The sequence below is a fragment of the Dasypus novemcinctus genome, chromosome 11 (assembly GCF_030445035.2).
Source record: "Dasypus novemcinctus isolate mDasNov1 chromosome 11, mDasNov1.1.hap2, whole genome shotgun sequence".
In the NCBI taxonomy this organism is placed as follows: domain Eukaryota; kingdom Metazoa; phylum Chordata; class Mammalia; order Cingulata; family Dasypodidae; genus Dasypus; species Dasypus novemcinctus.
The window spans coordinates 51,785,443-51,809,492 of NC_080683.1; the positions used below are offsets into that span (position 1 = coordinate 51,785,443).

Here is a 24,050-nt window from a genome sequence, read left to right on the forward strand (position 1 = left end):
CAAAGGGAAGAGCTAGTATAAAGGCTCTAAGCCATAAACAGATTACATTTTAAAGTATAAACAAAAAGACCCTTATAACAAAAGCAGGGTAGAAAAGGGGAATCTGACTTCAGAGTCATTTGCTTCAATCCCGCGCCCCCCACCACAGATTCTAAATTTCTTCCAAACTAGGACATGATTCATTTTTAAATCCATGACTGGTTGGTCCATTCGTCGTATGTTATATGGCTAAGTAACACCAGATACTTTATAAGAAACTACAGATCCAAAAAGCTGACAAAAAGTCTTTGCTATTAAGAAACTCGCAACACAGACTAAACAAAGTAATTGCAACTGGAAAACACAATATAATAGAAGCGCAACAGCAGTACCCTGTGGTAAAATGAATTACATATCTCAGAAAAAAACAGGTTCTTAATCTTAATCTCATTCCTGTGGGTATGAACCTATTGTAAACATATTATTTTTACTTAAGATATTTTTAGTTAAGGCACGCCAAGTAAATCAGGATTGCTCTTAACCCTGTACTGGAAACTTTTTAAAGAAAAAGTCACAGGGAGAAGTCACAAGTCTATGCGGACCCAGAAGAAAAAGGAGGACATCTCCAAGTGACAGGAAAGCCAAGGAACCTCCAGAATGCTTCCAATGACCATGGGAGGAAGAAGCAAGCCTTCCACCCTCTGAAATCATGAGCCAATAAATTCTTATTGTTTAATACCACTGTGAGTATTTGTCATAGCAACTGGGAAACTAAAATAAACTCTGTATTCCAAAACATCCTTTTTTTAAAATCATCAAGCTTGCTAAAAGATTATTTTACACTCTCAAAATTTCAATTCCCAAATCTCACCATTATCCTATTATTAAAATAAAAACATTTTAGTGAATCCAAAAGACACCTTTTAGTTTTACTTTTACTTTAGGTTTCTGTCTTTCATGAAATACTTATTTCTTGACTTTTAAGACGCCACTTGTTTTAAGTTTTTCTCTGACCTCTCTGGCAGCTCTCTCTCAGTCTTGATTACTGACTTCTCTTCTTTCATCTGCTTTAAAAGTTAAAGTTTTGGCTTTCTTATATTATATACATATGAAGTAATATAATCCATTTCCATACTGACTGATTCTCAAGCTGAAGTTTCTAGCCTAAATCTCTCCTAAGTAATAACTGCCTAATGATCACTTCTATTTGGCTATTCCATAGTTATGTCCATCTCAATTATGCCCCACACCTTCACAAACTTCTCTCCTTAAATTCACCCCCATAGTAAATGAAAGGACTTTCTTACCAAACACACAAGTTTAAAATGTCATCCCATACTCTTCCCTCTGACTCCCTACCTAAACATTCAAATCACTCTCCTAGTGCTACAGATTCTATTTTTAATCTGTTAATTCCAATCCTACTTCCATCAGGATTCTATTCAAGTCTTGATGATTTCTTCCGTGGATCATGCCAGAAACTTTCATTGACACCCTCAAATAAAGACTTAAGTTTCAATTCACTGTCCACAATAATGCTAACAGGATCTTTAAAAAGAGAAATTCTATTCACTCTTTTGTCTAAATCCATCATTAGCCCTCCATTGCTTTTAGGAAAAAACCCACTCTTTAGCTTGATGATTTTGTGTCCACCTACATCTCTAGCTCCAGCTTAAAGATGATCTATATTTAGTCTTTGCCATACCCAATAGTATACAATTGCATGAGCATGTTTCTCTAAAAGTTTGAAAATGTGTTTCCCTAAGTCTGCAGTATCAGACTCAATTCAGCTGATATCACTTCTCTAGTTAAGTTTCCTTACTATCTCCTACCACAATGATGGATTATGTACCTCCCTCATACCTCAATATTTTGTGCAACCTCTGTCAAGGTTCTTATCATACTGTATCAATATTGTCTGCTCTACCATCAGTGAAGTCTCCAAGGACAGATACTACGTCTTTCATTTCTATATCCTACGTGCTTACAAAAGTGCCTGGCTCATAAAAGAATATCGATTTCCTAAAGAAATGTACAAATGTAGTCTTTATTATAATTTATTACATTTATAGAAAAAAAATCATGTTCTTTTGCCTTAATTTGAAAAGATATATTTCATGTTTCTGATAAAGGAAAAGAAACCAACTGACTTTTACATGGTCCTCAGTATAACTTCGTATGATGAATGAACTGCCTATGCTTATGTCCCTAAGTTAAAAAAAAAATTATTATTTGAGACAATGATTCTGAAATCAAGTTTAAAAAAAAAGTAAAAGGCTAAGAAAGCAATAATTAGGGAGCAAAATCTGAATTGGTAATTATATTATCTCCCTCCCTGGGTTCTTCCAATTATTCTATTGGGAAACATCTATTATTAAAATATTCTAGTATAAAATAATGATAAATTTTCCTAATACAGAATTCCACTTATCACTTGTAATGATTTCAGTTTATATCTTGCATTGTATTTATAAATAAGATTTTTAACTGGGTAAAAAATAAAATTGATAAAATTTACTTAAATCTCCATCCCTAAAAGTTACAGAAGCAACAGGTAAAACTTAACGACTACAGTAAGTTTCATGTAATCTCACAAAAAATCCTGTGTTGTTTCAACTACTATTATCTATTCTCTACCCTCTTTTTTTATGTGACAGAACTGAAGCTTTAAAGAGTGAAGTAATGTGTCCAAGTCACTCTGGCAGGAAGTGGTAAAGTTATAAATTGAACTAAGAGTCCTCTAATGCCAAAGCCCATGCATCCTCTTAACCTCTAGCTGTGCCTATTCACAAAGGACTCAGGAAAATTAGTCCCTTGAAAAAGGCTTTCAAATTTATCTACCCAAGAACCTTAGAAATAAATGTACAAGGTTTTAAATATCAAATATATGAAAGGGAAATAATGGTTGGTCCATTACCCAACTGTTACTTCAATAAAGGAATCCTTCCCTGGTCAATCACAGTCTACTATATGAAATTTACCCATCAATTTTCAAGACTGATTTTCAAAGCACTCGTCAGTGAAGAGTATGTTATCAGCAGAATGAACACCCAGCAGCCATGTCACTTTATGAAGTGATACACAGTTAATATATATGTACCTTACAGTCCCTTTAGATGACATTTTAAAAATAGTGCTCTCATATCCTTGTATTTCTTATTACAAGATAACATTTTGAAGTCTAACAGAAAATCACTAGCAAAAAATTACACATGAAACTGTGAATCTGGCACAATTGGTAAAATGTACCACACACTTAAAAGATCAACATTTTTAGACTCTCGTTAAGACCATGTAAATCAGCACAGTGCTGCATTTTGTCCTTTATGTGCCTTCAACTAAAGGAAATAACCAGAAAACAGCTTCCTTCTCACATTTATCATTCCTGTTACTGATATCAAATGCCCTTAAAAGTATGAATTAAATGTCTAGAGTAAGGAAATGCAAACTTTTTGTACAAGGCCATGTACTAAATATTTTAGGCTTTGTGGGTCATATGTTCTCTATCGCAACTACTCAACTCTGCCAGACTCAGACAATATGCAAATGAATGCACATGGATGTGTTTCAATAAAATTTTATTTATAAAATTAGGTGGCAGGCCACATTTGACCCAAAGGTTACAGTAGTCTGTTCACCCCTGGGTTCAGAACATTCTTCTAATTCTAAACCTACCACTTTATTAAGCTCATGAGCTATCAATAAGCACATTATTTCATTATATTTTCCCTCAAAAACTTCTGGGAGATTGTGTGTCTAATTCAAACCAAAACACAAAACTTCATAAAATATGCAAACACATGCTCAATACCCCCTATCATTTTTTTTCCCCTTATCTTTGGTATTGTTTTTCTTCCCACCACCTCCCTAACCCATATCATTTGTAAAGAAAGAATTCCTACAAGGTACTTTACTAACATCAAAAATTAAGAAGTTTTACAGTGTTTAAAATCTCAGTGCAACAGTACAGCCTTATACAAAACAATATAAACTGTAAATACAATTTAATGCTTCTTCCCCATTATTCCAGTTTATTATTGCTTTTGAAAGTATTTTTGGGTGGCGGACTTGGCCCAGTGGTTAGGGCATCCGTCTACCACATGGGACGTCCGTGGTTCAAACCCCAGGCCTCCTTGATCTGTGTGCAGCTGGCCCATGTGCAGTGCTGATGCGCGCAAGGAGTGCCCAGCCACGCAGGGGTGTCCCCCGTGTAGGGGAGCCCCACGCATAAGGAGTGCGCCCTGTAAGGAGAGCCACCCAGCGCGAAAGAAAGTGCAGCTTGCCCAGGAATGGTGCCGCACACACGGAGAACTGACACAAGATGACGCAACAAAAAAGAAACACAGATTCCCGTGCCGCTGGCAACAACAGAAGCAGACAAAGAAGACGCAGCAAATAGACAGAGAACAGACAACCAGGGTGGGGGGGGGGGGGGGAGAGAAATAAATACTTTTTTTTTTTTTAAGATTTCTTTTAAGCATTAGAAATGTCAAATTTACTTAAGGTTTTGAGAGATGCACCTGAATATTAGTATACTGACCTTGATATGGCTAAATTTAATTTTCAATTACTAATCGAGAACAAATTACTATCGTAAATACAAAGCATTTAACCAAATATAGACTGCCTGTTTTCTGCCCCGAAAATAACAACCTCTCTCAGAATGTTTAGAAAATTTCCCTTTTTGTTTCATAAAGAACAATGAAGATATAAGAGAAGGTAAAAAGGGGAAAATACTGATGTGGGAAGTAATCTGCAAATGCCTAAGGTAGCTTAGAGCCAGGGGAAAAGAAGGGTATAGAAAGGCTCTTTCCCCTATTTTGCGGTTTAGTTGTTTCACAGATGACTGGATATAGGGTGAGGGAAAAGAAGCAGTCATAAATAATCTCAGTTTGTAAGCATATTTACTAAAAAGAGGTATCTGTAATGGTCAGAACTGTATAAAATTCCCAGCTATTCCCTCCAAAGACAGAGATGGGAATTTCCATTTTAAGTTCCATTTCCCATTTTCCTGCTTCAAAAGAAATTAAGGACCTTGTGAATAAATGTATACCCTCAGCCTACAGGGTAGTGGTTTAATAACAAGCATAACCATAATAGCACAGTATTACTCTTAGTGGATATAGTAGTTAAGGCATCTTCAAATGAACTATTTCCACAAATAATTTTCTCGATTAAAATAAAGCTAAATAAGGTCTGCTTTTTCTTATTCAACAAGTTTTAAAATGAAAAAAAAGCAGCAAATAAACCCAAAGAGCCCTTTTTAACACGCATTAAATATTTTGAAGAATAAGGTGTTAAGGACATAAGGTAATAAAGACTGTTAGATGTTCTCAGAATTTTTTCTACCACATTTTAAGGGGAATTTCCTTTACATAATGTAGAAAGGCATATTTACTATTCTCCTATAATTCAACAAGCTTTGGAAATGCCCTTGGTTTAAGGCTGGGAAAAGTTCAATCTTAAGAAAACTCTTCTGTTATAATAAGTTAAATTACCTGAAATTTCAATTTCCCATTAAAAGAAAAAAAACAATGTTTTTTTCCAAGTTCAGCTATAAACAATGTTTCTTCTATTTCACGTATGGATGAAGGTAAAGATCATACTTTAAAATTTACTTACAGTAAATATCCGTCTGCCAGTTCGATCAAAAGTTACACAGTACACAGATGACAAGTGTCCAAGAATTCTTTTATGCATTTTCATGTGCTGATATACGGCAGTTGGAACAAGTCGCTCAAGTCTGTATTTCCCATTCAGCTTCCTTGAAAATAAAGTATCCGCTACCAAGAAAAAGAGGGGTAAATAAATATAACCAGAAATTAATTTCCTTAAATTATCATCTAAGAATTCAAATATTTCAATTTCTCATATATAGGTAAAAATAAAGAAGCTTTCTAATTCATATGGCTCCTAATTAAGTGTGCAAAGCAGTCAATAACAAAATATGTGTAATGCTTCAACCCATGAAAAGCTGTTTTAAATATATTATAGGTTAAGTCAGGCACTACTATCCTCAATTTATAAACTAGCAAATACAATGTCTAAGGTCACAAAGAGAAGCACAGAGATAGGATTAAAACCCAGACTTCTTTACTCTAATACTCTTCAAGAGCATTTTACATGACGCTGTTTTTCAAAAAGCCATCTGAGAGTTTTTCTTACAAAAGCAGTTAAAACTAGAATCCAGTGGTATTTACTTTTTCATCGACCAGCAATTCCTTTAACACTCGAAATTTGATACACAAATGATATTTTAAGAAAAAACTTCAAGACAAATGAAGACAAAGGAATAATTCACTTGTATTATGAAAAAAATAAACAAGATATCTCAGCCCAACATGTACAAAGCACCTTCTCTAAAAGGTATTAGCTCTCTTTTATTCTACTCATCCATTCTAGTCATTTTTCAAGATCTCACTGAAATTTTTCTTTTGCCACAAAGCTTAATCTGCTGACTATGGCACAAAATATTCTCCTTCATCTGAACTACTACTCAATTTATTTTCTATATTGACAGTTTATGGACAAAGAAGGTGCTCAATAAGTATGTGTTGATTGATCTGCAGGCACATTATTTACCTTATAAACTATCTTTACTACATAAAACTTTTTTTCTGACTGCTACTGCTATCTACATCAGGTAGAGCACACTACAGTTTCTCACTGAAATTTAGCATCCCACCCCCGGTTAAATATTCATGTGTGTGTGTGTTTATATTTATAGAACACAGGTGTAGAGCCAAGTAACAATACTCTAAAATTGATGAAATATAAGTATCTCAGGTGTATTGTAAAGAATCTCAGTATTTCTAGTTTTTTATTCATACAATAAGACCACATACTATATTTGCAAACAAAATAAAGCACATGGGGGATGGTGAGGATATATGTAAATGAATGCTTTGCAGGTTCTAAAGGAATTAATATTAGAAAGAATTATATTATGCTTATATGTTCTTCTCCAGCTATTATTTTATAATTTGCTAGAGTATTTCTCTTGCGATTCATATACAAGTTCTATGCAACAATCTACTTCAACACCTAGGAATATCTAAGGCTAGATTTGATAGTTTTGAGTTAACACATATAGGCTTAAACTAATTATACAATAATTCAAAAGTAATTCAAAGTTTCCATCATGGTTCAGCCCTTGACATATTTTTCCTGATGCAGATATGGCCTGATAAAAGACGCTCGTTCTCTAATACTTTGGTGCCAAGACTGACTTAAAGCAAGAATCACACAGAGCTATAGACATCAACAGTCCTGCCAAACAAGAACTCAAATCGTTTTATCCAATAGACAAGGATAATTGACATCTCAGACCCACCGGTCCATTCCATAAGAAGTGATAATACATCAAACAAGCATTGAGTGTATTACCATCGCGAAGATGTCCTTCCATCCAAAATTTATATTTTCAAAATCTCAGAGTTTGTGAAAATATTTAATACTGCTCAGGTATGAAACTATGATTTGATAATTATAATATCAAAACCTGTTATTTCCCAAAGATGATCAAGCACTTGTATAGATGACAGAATTTTTAGATGAATTATAAACAGAACTGAAAAATGAGGACTGTCATCTGAGATGTAAAAAATATTTATGTAATTTAGACATATAAATATCTACATTTATATATTTGCTAAACATAAGATATTACATAAAGTATTTTCTAAGTAAAAAAACACTCCCTTTAAATTAAAAAAAAGTTAGTGATCTAAATTGGGATTAAATCTATTTTCACTAAGTCAATTGAAAAAAAGATTATGTGCTTGCAAAAGTTACATTACAGTGCTCACTATGGCAGCACATATACTCATGGTCCCTGCACAAAGATGACATGCAGACTCCTGAAGCATTCCATATTTATTAAAAAAAAAAAAAGTTCCATTACAGTCAACTTTCCAAGTAAATTTTTTCAGAAACATAACTATGCAACTGGGTGAAACAGCACTACTCTTCATATTGCTCAGCCATTAACTATTGAATATTTACACTACAACTGTGTCCTAAGGAAGATGATATAAAGGTACCTACCAGAGTCCTTGTGCTCAACCAGTTTATATACTCACACATATGCAGAGAACAGTATGTTGAGTTCTCAGGTAATATCCTGTGGTTCAATCTTTTTAAGTACAAGGAGTAAGAGAAGAAAATATAAGTATGGTTTGGAAGTTGAAGTTCAACTGAGAAGGTTGAATGTGAGGAATGCCTGACCAGATGGAACAGATAGATGTTTTATAATCTAGGACTCCCTTTCAATGAATTAATTTTCTTTTATTATACCATTTGCAGAATTCTATCTCCCCTACTAGATTTTAAGTACGTTAAGATCAGATATACTTCCTTATTCATATTTTCCACAACTGAGAGTAAAGCCTTTTAAATAAAAAAGTATATAAATGAATCTTAGTTAATAAGATGAACAAGATGGTGCAATTTAATTTATAGTAGAAAGGCAAATGGCAACTATTCACTTTCTAAAAAATGATAACAGATTAATTGAATTTTTGAATAAAAGGAAATGTCCCTCATATTATAGGAATTCCTTAAATTTTATTAAATTAGAACATCAATTTATAAAATGAGCATGATTAAAAAGATATAAGAGGTCACAAAGGGATAACTTCTTTATATGAATTATAACAGTTGAACCTTAAATCAAATAGCATATATGCCTTTGGTTTAAAAGTGCATTTACTTTTATTAAGTATGGTGATGGGAAATAGTCTTAAATCTGCCAAAGCAAATCTCTATCTTCTTCACTTGGCAAATTTTTTTCTTATCCTCTAGGGACAGCTCAAATGTCACCTTCTGTAGGAAGAACAACAAACTGCAAAAGCCTCCTAACCGATTATGCACTAACATCATTCCTCTGCTCAAAACTCTGCAGTGCTCCTCATTTTCTTCAAAGTAAACACCAAATTTCTTACACGTCAGCCTACCAAGGCCCTGTATGATATCTCCCATTACCACTCTGACCTCACCTGTTACTTCTCCCCCTTACTTATATTAGTCTATATGTGCCACTCTCATGTCTGTCATTACTTCAACATGTCAGACATTCTCCTCTCTTAGGGTCTTTGTATTGGCTATTCACTTTGCCTTGAATGTTTCCCCCCCATATGGTTAATTCCCTCACCCTTTTCAAATCTTTTCTCAAGTTTTGTCACCTTCTCAATGAGCTCTAATCTGACCAGCCCATTGAAAATTACAACTCTACCCCTACCACCATTCATAACTCCTGATCCCTCTTTTGAAGTCTTTATTTTTTCTTTATCCATCACTTATCACTTGATACCATACATTTATTCATTTACAATACACATTACATATTCTCTGCTCCCCCAGTCCATCATAATATACTCCATTTGGGCAGAATTCTTTGTCTCTTTTGTTCTTTGACTAGTCTAAGAACTGACAATGAGACTGGCACTTACTAGATGATCAATATATATTTGTTGAGTTACACATTAACAATACAATTAGGTTTAGAAATAAAGAGAAAGTAGAGAATTTATCTGACAGATTACAGATTATCTCTATATAGCCTTCATTTCAACTGCCCTGCTAAATAGATTTAACATGGGGGGAGTAAAAGCGATTATATTTACTCAATTTCCTGAAAGCAGAACAAATGAACAAAAAATTCTGGAAATCATTGCCTATTATCCATTTGAAATATCAACCCCCTTAAAATCTGAAGGAATAAGAGGAACAAAAAAGTGAAAAGTATCATTTGTAGTAATAACTCAAAATCAGTCTTAGTAACCAGGCCTGTATACACGTGTCTACAGAACTAATTATTAGAGATAAACAAAAGAGCCACAATTTCTTAGAGTCAACTTCGTATGTATGTAGCCTACAGGTTCTTATTCATTATTTCTCTTGGTGCTAGGATAATAAATTCTCCTACGACACTTATTTTTAGTTCACACCTAGTTATCCTCTTAAATTTATTTATTTCTCTAATCACAATACTAATACATAATAAATTTAGAAAACAAGAATAAAATGATAGAAGAAAAATCCATAAACCACTTAAAAAATTGCAAAATTTTGCAAAGGTTTTCCACATAAGCACCATTTTAAGATATGCTGCATTCATTAATGTGATAAGAGTCAAGCTTTAAGTTTGACAAAACTATGTTCAAAGCTGACATTTGGAGACTAAGTTACTCTAAGCTTCAATTTTGCCAATTATATTAATAGAATTATTTTCCACAATATGCTTGACTTGCATATTATACTGTTCTTTGACATTCCACTATTTCACAAATTTTAGTCAATTCTATCAATATTTTCCTTTCCTTTCTGATTTCTTCTATTTCTTTAATATGAATAGTGCTCATACTCAACCAGTACTTATAAAAACATCCATTTACATTTTATCTTACTTTTTTTAAAAAAAAGATTTATTTCTCTCCCCTTCCCTCCCCACCCTGGTTGTGTGTTCTGTGTGTCTATTTCCTGCGTCTTCTTGGTCCACTTCTGTTGTTGTCAGCGGCAAGGGAATCTGTGTTTCTTTTTGTTGTATCAGCTCTCCCTGTGGGCAGCACCATTCCTGGGCAGGGTGCACTTTCTTTCGCGCTGGGTGGCTCTCCTTAGGGGGCGCACTCCTTGCGCATGGGGCTCCCCTACACGGGGGACAACTCTACACGGCAGTCCTGCGTGGCAGGGCACTCCTTGCACACATCAGCACTGCTCATGGGCCAGCTGCACACAGGTCAAGGAGGCCCAGGGTTTGAACCGCGGACCTCCCATGTGATAGACGGACGCCCTAAGCACTGGGCCGCCGCCTTATCTTACTTTTTTGTAATTCTTCTCATTTAAATCCTTAATGTATCTGGAGTTTTAATACAGACTTTGACATAAGCCTCTAAAGTCATTTTCTCCCCTAAATAATCATTTGTTCTACCATTTTCTTCTGATTCTTCCCTTTTCCAAATTAAATTGCAATTAAATTCTCTTACAAATATTTCTGTGCTAGGCCACTGACCTGCCTGGCAGTGGATCTATATGCCACTACCAAAAGCTTAATTTGTATAAGCTTATGTTTTAATATAAACTCAGCTATTCTTCCTCATTATGAGTTCATTTTAAAATGACTTATTCTTGAATACATATTATCTCATCCAACATAAGGGATTAATTACTGAGAGGTTTTTTTTAAAAAAACCCATGTTGGAAATGTGAGTTGAATTTCATTCACTTATTAACAACTGACTTTTCTATTCAGAAACATGGTGCTTTCTTCTTTAAGCTGGGCTCAAGTTTTCAATGCAAATGAATTTAGAAAAAGCTAAGCATAATAAAGCTACCTCAGTGTTTTTCACTATATAAATCTCTACTATTTGAATCAATATCATGAAAAAAACATCAGATAACTGCCATAAAAGAGTATACGCAATATCCTCAGTAAGTATATTTTTTAGATAGACATTTGAAAAATACATAATAACCTACAAAGTATTAAAGCAGAAATACCATTATCTCCCTCCCAAAATATTCAGGATTAGTCTCCTTTTGCAAAGTACTTTGTAAAATGTACAAGAACACATAGTGAAACTAATAAATTATCCAAGATCAAAATTAACCATGGCTTAAAAATTTTTTTTGGAAAAATTAAAATTACTGTGAATCACCCAAAATTCATGTTAGTTTTTCTGTTGTAACAGGTTACATGTTAAGAACAATAATAGGTGATACACAATGTCTACTATTTGTGAGCAAATTGTTCCATCTCAACACTCGGAACAAGAGGGCCTGAGAACTAAGTCCATGACTGCTGCCAACTCATGAAGCTAGAACCTGCTAGCATCATAATGAATGCAAGGAAAACATATAGCTTATAGGTTCCAAAATCCAGAGAATCAGTTTTGTTATGTGTGACAGTAGAATAATTAGGTGAAGAGACGAGAGGACAGAATATATAACTCAGAAGGTATCTCAGTATAACTTGAGTCCATTTCTGAATAGAAAAAAAAGAATAATCAGGTAGGAAACAACAGAATATTTTTACCAGAATGTTAAACTTTTTTTTTTAATTTATTTTTCACAATTTGACTGATTTTGTTTAAACTGTAATTCTGATTAATGAAAACACTTGGACGGAAAGCTGCCAGATTTTCTGAAAATAAAATGCAAATGAAATTATAATTTGTAACTAATAACCAAATAAAAAGTCCCTAAAGTACAAAAGTAAATTCTGAACAATCAGTACACTTAGGTCTTAATCTCCAATTTCTATTAAAAAAGGCTTTCTAAATATAAGATTAATAGCTCATAACATAAAACAAAAGTTTGTAAACCTATTAACTAAACTTTAAACAAAATTAGTGAGAAAGACATAGGCAAAAACATATGAAACCAAATTTGAAACCGATTTACCGCTCATAAATGCCATCCCCAGTTATGGATGGTAATGAATACTTTTCCCACAAAGTAATGTTACATCCATGATTGACAGGGCAATTTCTACAAAAATGACCTTCACAGTTCACTGAAGGTCACAGTTGTCTACATACCGAGTTGGTGATGTCAGAAGGTCCAACAAATAAATATACAAAGTACTTAAGGCAAAAAAATTTACATAAAATTTATTTGTTTTAGAAAACCATAAAAGTACTCTAATGAAAAGGAAAAGAGATTGGGGGTGGTGTCACAAAAACAGCTAATTCTCTAAAGGAGAGACTACGCTAAAGTCGGAAATCAAATACTCTGAAAAAATGGCTATGAAGGAAAAGGAAAGCCACCAGGGCTTAAAGCTAAAAAGAGGGGTTCTTACTAGCAAGACTTCGAGATTCTGATGATAGAAAAACTCTTACCCGATGCAATTATTAATGTGGCTAAATGTTAAAATACAATACACAATGTGGGGCAAAAAAAGACAACAGAACACCATTATGATGTGCAGGTTTGGAAAATGGCTAACATTTACTGGGTGCTTTATTATGTGCCAGGCATTATTCCAGGCACTTTACATATATTTTCATTTAATCCTCACCCATCTTTGGTGTGGGTATTAATAAGGAAATGAAAGGACAGAAATGATTAACTAACTTTCCCCAAGGTGAAACCTAGGTTTGAACACAGGTAGTCTCAGGCCAAAGAGCATACCAAACTACTATATGCTATCTATGGAGACAGATGTTAGGAAAAAAGACTGAAAAGAAAAATGTCGAAGTACCAGCAGCAGATATGTAATGAAACACACTGATTTTTGAGCTGTTGTTTTCCAAGTTTTCTCCATTGACTGTATGAGTCATCCTGATTTAATATTTAAATTAAACAATGTGGTACTCAATCTATCTCAAGGAATTCATAAAAGCAATATGAAAAATCTAAAGTATCTAAAAGATTAACTAAATTCAAGGACTGATAAAAAAACAGACCAAGGGATAAAGATATAAGAAATTTAAATTATTTAAACATAAGAGGAAAAAAACCCTACAGACTAAGTATACTAAAGTATATGAAGGTATATACTTAAGTATATGAAGGAATGATCATTGCCTATTTGACGGTAGATTGAAAAATGCTATAAAGGAAAGAATTCACATCTAGTTTGTTTTAAAAGCCATGAAATATTACCATGGAATATCAATTTTGTTAGTGAGTTTTATTTATAAAATTTCTCCCACTGAGTTTCTACGGTAAAGAGAAATACATCAAAGACATTTTGTGCTCACTTTTATTTGGGAAGGTATTAAAAGGAACTTTTAACATTCAATTCACCAAAAAGCCACAACTGAAAGCTTGACATGGTAATTCTTCTAAAGTTGCTAACGCAGATATTCTCTAGGCTATGACAACCAAATATTCATAATTTTAGGGCCAGAGATAATTTGGGAAATGATTCAACATAGATTGTTTTTTTACAACACCATCTGGTCTCTATCATCCTGCACTTGTAACTAGTAGCCAACTAACACAGTAAGAAGACGAATGAATCACCTTAACAGTAACTATGAGGAATACTCCCAACTTCAGTTAAAGAAAAAGGAGTTGCAACCGTAGAATGATAATCCTGTAATCAGCTTTCTGTCCACAAAAAAGTGGGGATAGTGGTGGGAAGAGCAGTTAAGGAGTAGAAGAGTAAAAGGCTATATATAATCACTTGGGCAATTTAACACCCACAAAAGTGTCTTCCCTCCTTCATACCCATGAAAGCTGCTGTTCTCCTTCTCATTTTCTTACTATAACTAAAATATTTAGTATGCATAGTAGCTATCCTCCAAATACCTACATATTTAATTTTGGTGTTTAGCCTTACAGTCTAAAATCTCATTTTGAAAGACACCATATTTTCAAGACTTTTCAAGATTTTCAAGATACCACAAAAGTGAATAATGTATATGAAAAGGAGAACCCAAGCACTAACTGAAATAAAATACAGAAAATGAAGAGATGATTCCCAGAGTTAAGGGAAAAAAAAAAAATCATGAACCAAGTATATAACAAGCACCCCCAAAAAATGCAGGCATTATTAAAACTACTAGGAGCCTCTTTTCTTTCCTGGAAACCAGTGTTACTTCAAATAGAAAACAAAAAAATGGTACAGTATTTTCAGTTTTAAATCTTTTTAAAATAAAAATATTTATTTTAAAAATTTCATTTTACCCTTAAATAACTTTGTTAAATTAACATAGCTGTCTTCTGTTCAGCACGTTAATAATTCAATTTTGAGACAGCAACCATTTATCTAGCACCTATAAACACCGTTATCCTGTATGACTAGGGGTATAACAGCGAAAAAGAAAAGACATGGTACTTACCCTCTTGGAAATTGTAGTCTAGGAGGAAAGACAGACATGAAACAGGACTTATAACAATAAATGTTATCAAATAGAAAGAATAGGGAAATCCTGAAATAGAACAAACGGTTCTAGACATATTGTGTGTGTGTTGGGGAGGAGAGGGAAATCATGGGGTCAAGGTAGACTTTTCTTAAAAAAAAAAAAAAAAAAAACCTAACATTTAAACTAAGATCTGAAAAATGAACAGCCAAAGAACGTTGGGAGTGGGGGAACATATTTTACATTGAGGAAAACAGCATGTACAATAGCCTAAGACTGAAAAGAACAGAGCATTCATGCAACATAAAGAAGTCTGATATAGCTAGCACACAAAGCAGGAAGGGTATCAAGAGAAGAGCTTGATAAGGTAAGCAGGGGCAGACTGCTTTCTAAGTTATGTTAGCTATTTGGACTAAGTTTCAACAACAATAGGTTGAAAGTTTTTAGCATATTTACAAGGAAGGATGTAGGAGTAATTATATAAAGATCTGCTTTTGGATAATTTATTGGGGTTTTAGCTTTCAACTGCAATGAGAACGCATCGGAAAGGATATAACTAAAAGCAAAGCTTATTCTGCAAAAGAACTCAAAAGATTCAAAAAACAAAATCTCATTTTAGAAAAAATTTAATTAGTTTACACCAAGAGATTCCTAAGGTTTTTCTCAAGAACATACTATGTTTCACTGTCTTTACAATCCACATATTGAGGCAGATTTCAAGAGCTACTATACCCAAACCAATAAATGGACACAGCTGGCACAACATTAATGCATAAAGAACAAAGACTATGACAGAGAAGGCAAACAAGCAAGTGCTTTATAAACATGATAGAAAATTAAATGCATAACTGGAAATTTAAAAAAAAATTAAATGCAATAAGATCTGAAGAAAAATAACCAGAAATATAACTTAGTTATTACTTCTCTAAGCTTCAGTTTCCACATTAATAAAGTAGAATAAGGGCGTGGTATCTGCAAGAATTGCTATAAAAGCAAATGTGACAAAATGTCTTATAAATAAAAAGGTAATACTATCATTTATATTGACTGCTCCAAATGATATATTTTAAAAGTAAATCTGCATACAGATAGTTTTACTTTTTATAAGGCTTTTGTGGAAGATTACTTTTTCCCTCTGCAGTTTCCTTCAGGATGTGAACAAATTGCTACTCTATATTTTAAAGTATCTACTCAGTCTCAGTCTAATCATGGACTTGCCAGTTTCAAAAGATATCTAGGAAAATATTTAAATTCTAACTTCAAAGGACCCTTAGAGAAATTCAAAATAAAAATCAGAGGCCTAATTTTAAAAATTGATAATATAAATAACTTTATTTACAAAGCTATGAAAATTCAGCTTCAAATCCACTATTAGTCTGGAAAATAGGCAATCTAAAACAGAAAATGGCTAGAGCTTCCTAACCAACTACTGGAATTTCTTGTTAGATATATCACAGATGTGGCTGGCAGGAATCCCTCACCACATCTGCAATCTAAGAACAAATTTCACCTTATTATTTACAAAAGAAAAAATACACTACAAGAGCAACAATTTAAACTCACCTAAAGAAACTGTCATTCTTCAAAGTTTCTCCCCTTTTTTTGTCAACCATAATTTGAAAAGGAATTTAAGCAAAAGAAAAAATAAATGCCTATTTTATACATTTTGCACTCTGTCATAAAGAGCATTAGCTTTATTTCTCATAAAAAAACAAAAATGAAAATACATCTTGGAGATCTCTTAAACCTGTGTTCTTTTAAAATATATTCTTTATTTTTATTTTTAAAAATATTTAAATTAAATAAGTGTTACATAAAAATATAGGGGATTCCCATATGCCCCACTTCCTACACCTCCCACATTTTCCCACATTAACATCCTTCATTAGTGTGGTACATTCACTAAAATTGATGAAAACATTTTGGAGCATTGTCACCAAGCACAGATTATAGTTTACATTGTAGTTTACACTCTCTCCCACACAATTTTGTAGGTTACGGCAAGATATGTAACGACCTATACCTGTCATTTTAATGTCATTCAGGACAGTTCCCAAGTTCTGAAAATGTTCCCATATTATACCTATTAAACCTGTTTTTAAAGTCAAAAAAAAAAAAAGGAAAGGGACTGGGCCAGGCAAGCTAGGGGCAGAATAGGAAGGAAAAAGTTAAAAAAAAGAAACAGTTTGTAAAAATGAAGCTCATTCGGGGAACAGTTTACAAAACAAAGACTAAAAAATAATAAAGCTAAGTCTGAAATGATTAAACAATACAAAGTATAAAACTATACAACTAAAATTAAGACTTGGAAACAAGAAATAAGTTGAAATAAATGTATTTTAAAAGTGAAAAGTAGATACCTTAACCAGGAACAAAGAATAAATTGAGCAAAAGGAAAGGTACAAGAAGGTACATGATTGTATAGAGAATACTTGGAAGGAGTAAGTGAACAGGAAAGAAACTACAAAATATTATTACAATTTTACAATTTACTAAATTATATATTCAATAATTGTTAAATTATACTATCCATTATATGTTAAAATTGTGTTAAACTGTACAGATACATAACAATGCAAAACAATCTTTCTAATAATTATATAACACCAAAAAGTTGAGAAAGGAGAAGAGTCTTCTTTTCAAATAAGTACTTGAGATGTAATAACAAATTTATTCTGGTAATTACAGAAAGAAAAGGCACAAAGTAACATTTATTCTTGCCTACTTTGTGTCTAGACTATATATTACATTTAGTTTAAATCTCCGAATAACAAAAAAAGGTAGGTAACAGTCCATTTAACAGATGAGCAAGTTGAGGGACTGAAAAAATAAATAATTCACTCAAGGGCACATGGCCAAACTAAAGGAGAATCAAGATTTGTATCTAGTTTTAAGTGATTCCTTGCTGCCTTTCCGAAACTAGTTTTCTCAGAGAATCACAAAATCATATATACATGAGACCTAAGACTTCTTATAATGAATAGGCTTCTTAGCATTCATTGGCTGTTTGATAGTAAAGCTGAATTTCAAGGCAAGGCTGTTTCCTTATATTCACATGTTTTTAAGAATTCCCTAAGACTTCTTATCCCCACCAAGACTTCACAGTATAATAGTAACCTTGCCACAGAAGTCACAACAGAGGTATGCAAATATCTAGGCAAAACACCAAACAAGATGAGAAATGGAAGACAGAGTTTAAAAGTTTGTAAGGAAGATGGAAACAAAGCCATCAGTAAAAGACTACTTAATTTATTGCAATCTTTTTCACAAGTCAGAGATGCATTAAATCTCCAAATTTAATTTTTTTAAAAACCACTTTAATGTATCTTAGTCTCTTCTTTCCTGATCTACCCACACGCTCCTTTATTACTGAAGGTACATCTGTCTACCGAAGACAAATACAGAGGAAACTATACCTGAAAAGAGGCATAATATGGCTAAGGAAGTGGGAGAAGGGAAAACGTCAGAGATCCACTGCTATCTTGGAAAGTAAATGCTGCTACGACATGTACATATACACACCTCTTCCAGAGTAAAAGAATTAGAAGCTAGTAATAACAACATATTCCCCTAAATCCATGTCAGCAGTGTTACTGATTTGAACATCAATTACCTGATCGAAAAATAAACTTGTGCTTTTTGCTTTTGAAATATTTCTAAAGGAGGATCTCTAGAGGGCTGGAAAGCAGCTGACCACCTTGGGTCTCCAGTCGTAGAGTCAGTCCAATTTTCATGATTTATCTCAACGACAAGGAGATACAAGACAGACAGGGTATATAAGCAGATAATAAAATAAAACAGGATAAAAGAGCACTGAGACTAGCTCAAGAGTGGGTTCTTAAATTGTGCAGATAAACTAACCCAATTTACTCATAAATTTAATTCCTTAAAAAATTAGTTCTGGGCTTTTCCCCCCTTGCCTCAAAGCTATCCTTGGATCCAACCTATCTCTTCTTATTCCTACCAACTATTTCATTTTTAACTACTTACCCATTTCTAAACCTTTTCTATAGTTCCACCCCCATTCCTCAGTTACTGACTGACTCTTCATTTAATACTTACTGATGCAGAGAAGTTGGATCTATAAAAATAGTAAAACAATCTGTGTGTCCTCCAGGACCTCACAGCATAATAGAGGAAACAAAGGTAAATATATTGTCACAACCATGTGATAAAAGCCACAGCAGAGACAAGAATAAGCACTTAATTCTGCTCAGTGACATTTAAGCTACAAAGGACAGATGTTCATAGAATAGACAAAGAGAGGGACATTCCAGAGAGAAACAAAGCACTGTGCAGAGATAAATAAATGAACAAAGAGCCTCGTTTATTCAGCACAAGGTAAAGGTGAGATAGCAGCAAGAAAAGTGAGAAAAGGTCAGTGCTAATGAGTATACCCACTCCATTCAAAGGGCTGAGAATACTCAAAGTTACTGAAGGGAAGGAGAGATCACTACATGATCACATTTGCATTTTAGAAAATTTACAGCAACTTCTCAATTGAAGGAAATTTTGTCCCCAGGGAACATCTGGCACCATCTGGAGGCATTTCTGGTTATCACAACAGGGAGGGTATTACTAGTATTTAGTAGGTATAGGCCAGGATAGCTGCTAAACATTCTATGACACACAGGACAGCCACCTACAAAAAATGAATTACATGGCCGAAAATGTCATATCCAATGTTGAGAACCCTGGTTGAGAGCTAAATGCTGGGACAGTAATGAGACTGGAGGTAGGCAATCAGGTACCCTCTAAGTCTTAGAAAAAAAGTCCATGTCCTGGTCTACCCTGCAACTCCATATCCTAGCCCAGTGCCTGATATAAATAGAGGACTAAATATTTACTTGGTAAATGAATGACTGATGCAGAATTCCAGGCAAGAAGTAACAAGGCCTGAAATGTGACAGTGGCGATGGTAATGGAAAAGATTCTTTCAAGAGAGTAGAATAGGATACACAAGCTTGAATAGACTTAAGAAACGAACGAGTCTAAAAATGACTTCCAGGTTTCTGGTTTAGAATAGTTTTATTCTAGACAGTCAAAAGCTCAGTTTCAGAAATTTTTAAGTTTGAGACAAATGTGAGATATCCAAATACAGAGGTCCAATAGTTAGCAAAGAGCCTGAAAATATAATTTAATAAAGAAAAATCCAATTTAGCCACTACACTGATCTTCAATAATCCTCTGAGTTACAGCAAGAAGTTTCTTCAATAAAAAAATGAACAAACCCTATAAGCAATTATAGTATCCTGAACTGGATTCTGGAATAGGAAAAGGTAATAAATGGAAAATTTTGATGAAACCTGAATAAATCCAGTGTTTAGTTCTTAGCAATTTACCAATGTTGGTTTCCTAGTTTTGAGAAATGTACCAGGTAACATAAAATTGTATTAGGAATACACAATATTGTAATATACAGGAAATCTGGACTACCTGTGTACCTTTAAGTAAGTAAGTTATTTATTTCCCCGCCCCCACCCCCGTTATCTGTTCTCGGTGTCCATTCGCTGTGTGTTCTGTGACCTGTGTGTTCTGTGACCGCTTCTATCCTTATCAGCAGCACTGAGAATCTGTATTTCTTTTTGTTGCGTCATCTTGTTGTGTCAGCTCTCCATGTATGCGGCACCATTCCTGGGCAGGCTGCCCTTTCTTTCGCACTGGGAGGCTCTCCTTATGGGGTACACTCCTTGCGCATGGGGCTCCCCTATGCAGGGGACACACCTGCGTGGCAGGGCACTCCTCGTGCGCATCAGCACTGCACATGGGCCAGCTCCACATAGGTCAAGGAGGCCAGGGTTTGAACCGCTGACCTCCCATGTGGTAGGCGGATGCCCTATCCATTGGGCCAAGTCCGCTTCCCAGGAATTTATTTTTAAAAATTTTGACTCCAAATGTTTGTCAAAACTTAAATATTTACATCTATATTAAATACGTAAATCTACAGTTTAAGAAAAGCTAAAAAGGCTGTGATAAGTTTTTTTCTCACTTCTCTTAACACATGGTGATACCAAAGAAAGAGCAAAGGAATCCTTTAAGGTAACCAGATAGAAAATGGCAAAGGAGAATCAACAAAAGAAAAAATAAGCCAGTACTACAAATATTCATTTTTTTAAAAAATTTTGACCCACCCCCTCTGATAGCTTGAAATAATACACTGTATCATTATAGGCTAATTATTCTGCAAAGAAACCTGATGAATGTTTTTCTTTCCATTACCATCATATCACTCACAACTATTTATAGGGATGATAAGACAAACTATACTACCAGGATGAATCTGACAAGACATGATATTAAACGATCACTATAATAAGTCTAATCATTTTGATTAGTTCCAGCTTCTCTTGAGTGGTTTCAACAAATACATGTAAATACAAAAAAGAAAAAAATGGCAAAACTGGTGCTCTAGTACAGGTGTTTCTTAGTATAAAGAGCTAAGATTTGCATGAAAACTGAACAGAAGAGGGGAAAAAGATAACTTTTATTTTAAATCCAGAAAGTGAAATAAGGTACTTCAGAAAGGTAAACAATTATCTGATTGGTAATTAATTTCACTATCTGAAAGTACCAGTCAAACTTCACTTCTGTGCTCTGACACAAAACCAGGATATTTTTGCCATATGTGTATTCCCTATATTCATGTTGGCCATATTAGTGATATTATCATCAATGACTTAGCCTAAAATATTTTACATGATTTAATACATATCTTCTAAAAAAATTACTAAGACCAATTTTATTGTTTTTATTAAATGCCAAGTGTTACTGTCAGAAAGTTTAACTTACTGGGAATAAGGAACAGCACAATGGGGTCTGAAAGCCTGGACTGAATCCTGACTACATGACTTACTAAATGAGTGCCCTTGATCTAGTTACCAAAATTCTCCATTCTTCAGTTTTCTTACCTATAAAATAAGCATAAGAATTCCTATCTACAAACTGTTTAATGGCTTAAAGGAGAAAATACATGAAAAGTGCTTAGAATGATGCCTGACACAAATTAACTGCTCACCCAGCAAATGTTAAGAATAAAGTTATCATTCATAATTCTTATACTTTCCTACCTACCACAGGTTGCTGGCAATGTGTTGAAAGATCAAACATAACATATTCCCCTTATTATATGAAAATGCAGTTTTCCAAAAAGAATATATGCTTTCCCCCTAAAGTGGAAATCTCCAATAATACTTCACTTTCCCCTCCTTTCAGGAAAACTATTCTACTCCCCAGTATAATTTTCTCATTACTTAGTGTCACAAATCTTTTCTTGTTCTTAATAGTTGCTCATTATAGTAAGATTATGTATAGGAATTAGAATTTAACCAAGAAAATATGTTTAAAAACACATGATGATGCATGATTATCCATTATGCAAATATCACATAGGATACCTCAGTGCTGAAAAGCATGACCTTTGGAAAACAGATTAGAGGAAACTATCCAGTATGCATCACAGAGAAGAAAAGATGGAAAATACAGAAGAGGGGATAATAGAGACTATAAAGTGAGAAACGCTAATATTCGTTTAACTGGAGTTCCACAAGAGGAGAAAGATAATGAAGCAGAAACATTATTTTAAAAGGTAATGGCTAAGAACTTTTCAGTCTGTAAAAGACTTAAAGAAGCCTAATAAATCTCAAAGAAAGACATATCATAGCCAACCTGTAGAAAATCAAACAGAAAAAGAAAATTCTAAAAGTAACCAAAGAGATCACCTTCAAATCAGCAACAGTTTGAAGATTTAGACCCAAATATACCAATATTATACATAAAAGACTACACAAGGATAAAACTAAAAGATTGTAATATTGTTCTTTTAAAACCATTTCAATGCTATTTTCAAGATATTAAAAATAGGATACAAAAAGGCTGAAAGAAAATGATGGAAAAAGATATAATATACAAACACTAGACAAAAAAAAGTTATGCAAAACTGTGACACTGAGTATCAGTATAATAAGTACCAAAGAAAGAAAGAAGAAAGAAAGATTTAGATAGGCAGATTTCATGAAAATAACATTCCTGGCAAAGGGAGGAGAGATTATGATTAAAATATAAAGGTTCTGAAAATCAGGTAGAGGAATTTAGACTTGGTGGTTGAAAAACATAACACCATTAAAATAATCAACCTCTTTATACAACTTGAGCAAAAGAGTGACACAACAAAGACAGAATGGAATACAATTACTATTACAGTGTTACACAGTTTGAAGTGGTAGGAAGGAAGGAGACACTAAAAGCATGTAAGACTAGTCTGGATGCCATGGTAATCCAGGCAAGACGACACAGGTGATTAGAGGTGAAAGGGATAATCAAGGACACATTTCAAGAGGAAGACATATCTACATTAGTTTTCCTTCTTTGAAAACTTAAAGGCAAAAAAAAAAAATTCAGTTCTTAAAAGAAAATCAAACTATTTTGTTTTCTACCATTACAACTAAGCTCAATTACGAAACTTTGCCCACCAAGCCAAGTAAATAATACATATTTTAATAAACACCATTTTTGTAAAAATAAAATGCCAAAGTTATAAAATTTGTGATTACTCATTAGTGATATTTATTCACTACATCACTAATTATAAGAAAAAATCCGATAGTTCACCAAGCTTTTTCCTCATTTAATGCTAACGTACATGATTTGAAGTTCTCTGGTTTCAGAGTAAACAAAAAAATTTTTTCTTTATTTTTAAAAGCCATTTACCAAGACACTATCAATTAAGCAATGAACTCTAAGAACTCACCAATACTGGGTGGGCTGCCATAGTTAATTGGTGACTCGGGTGGTCTTCCACAATGCAATGCAGCCAGAGCAGATCCCTTCCACACAACATGCTTGCAGCCTATTAAACACACACATTTTTATGCATACAAAGATAGGACACAAAGATAAAAAGAGAAAAATGTCTATATCCTAATAGAAAGTTTTCATACTTTTATTTGTACGTAGCAAGGACTGTCTTCCAGCTCCTAATAAAGTTTGTACTCCAGGAACACTCTGAGGAATTTCTTGTTCAAGAAGAGGTCCTAGTCGATGACATATCTGCAGCAAGTGATCAGGTGCTAAATGTCTATAATATTTCACCTATTAATATAAAAGACAATATAAAAATATTTGCTAAAGAAAGTGATAGAATTCTTTGTTATCAATACTCCCTAAAGTTTTTAATCCGATAGAACATTAAAACATTTTTTAAAATATACTAATTTGGTCTAGCTGGTCAACATTTCATTTTTCTTAGGGGGAAAGCTCACCTTTATT

General features: G+C 33.7%; 1 protein-coding gene across 3 annotated transcripts in view; it reads right to left on the minus strand.

The window, feature by feature from the left end:
* The window catches only part of PHIP (pleckstrin homology domain interacting protein), a 138,220-nt gene that overhangs the window by 103,542 nt on the left and 10,628 nt on the right, over positions 1–24,050 (minus strand). For all 3 annotated transcript variants that reach the window (XM_058307067.2, XM_058307065.2, XM_058307066.2), the window contains exons 5-7: positions 23,723–23,873; positions 23,533–23,631; positions 5,602–5,762 (exon numbers count right to left, since the gene is read on the minus strand). In XM_058307067.2, coding sequence (XP_058163050.1) covers positions 5,602–5,762; positions 23,533–23,631; positions 23,723–23,873 — 411 coding nt within the window. The remainder of the gene's footprint in view (positions 1–5,601; positions 5,763–23,532; positions 23,632–23,722; positions 23,874–24,050) is intronic.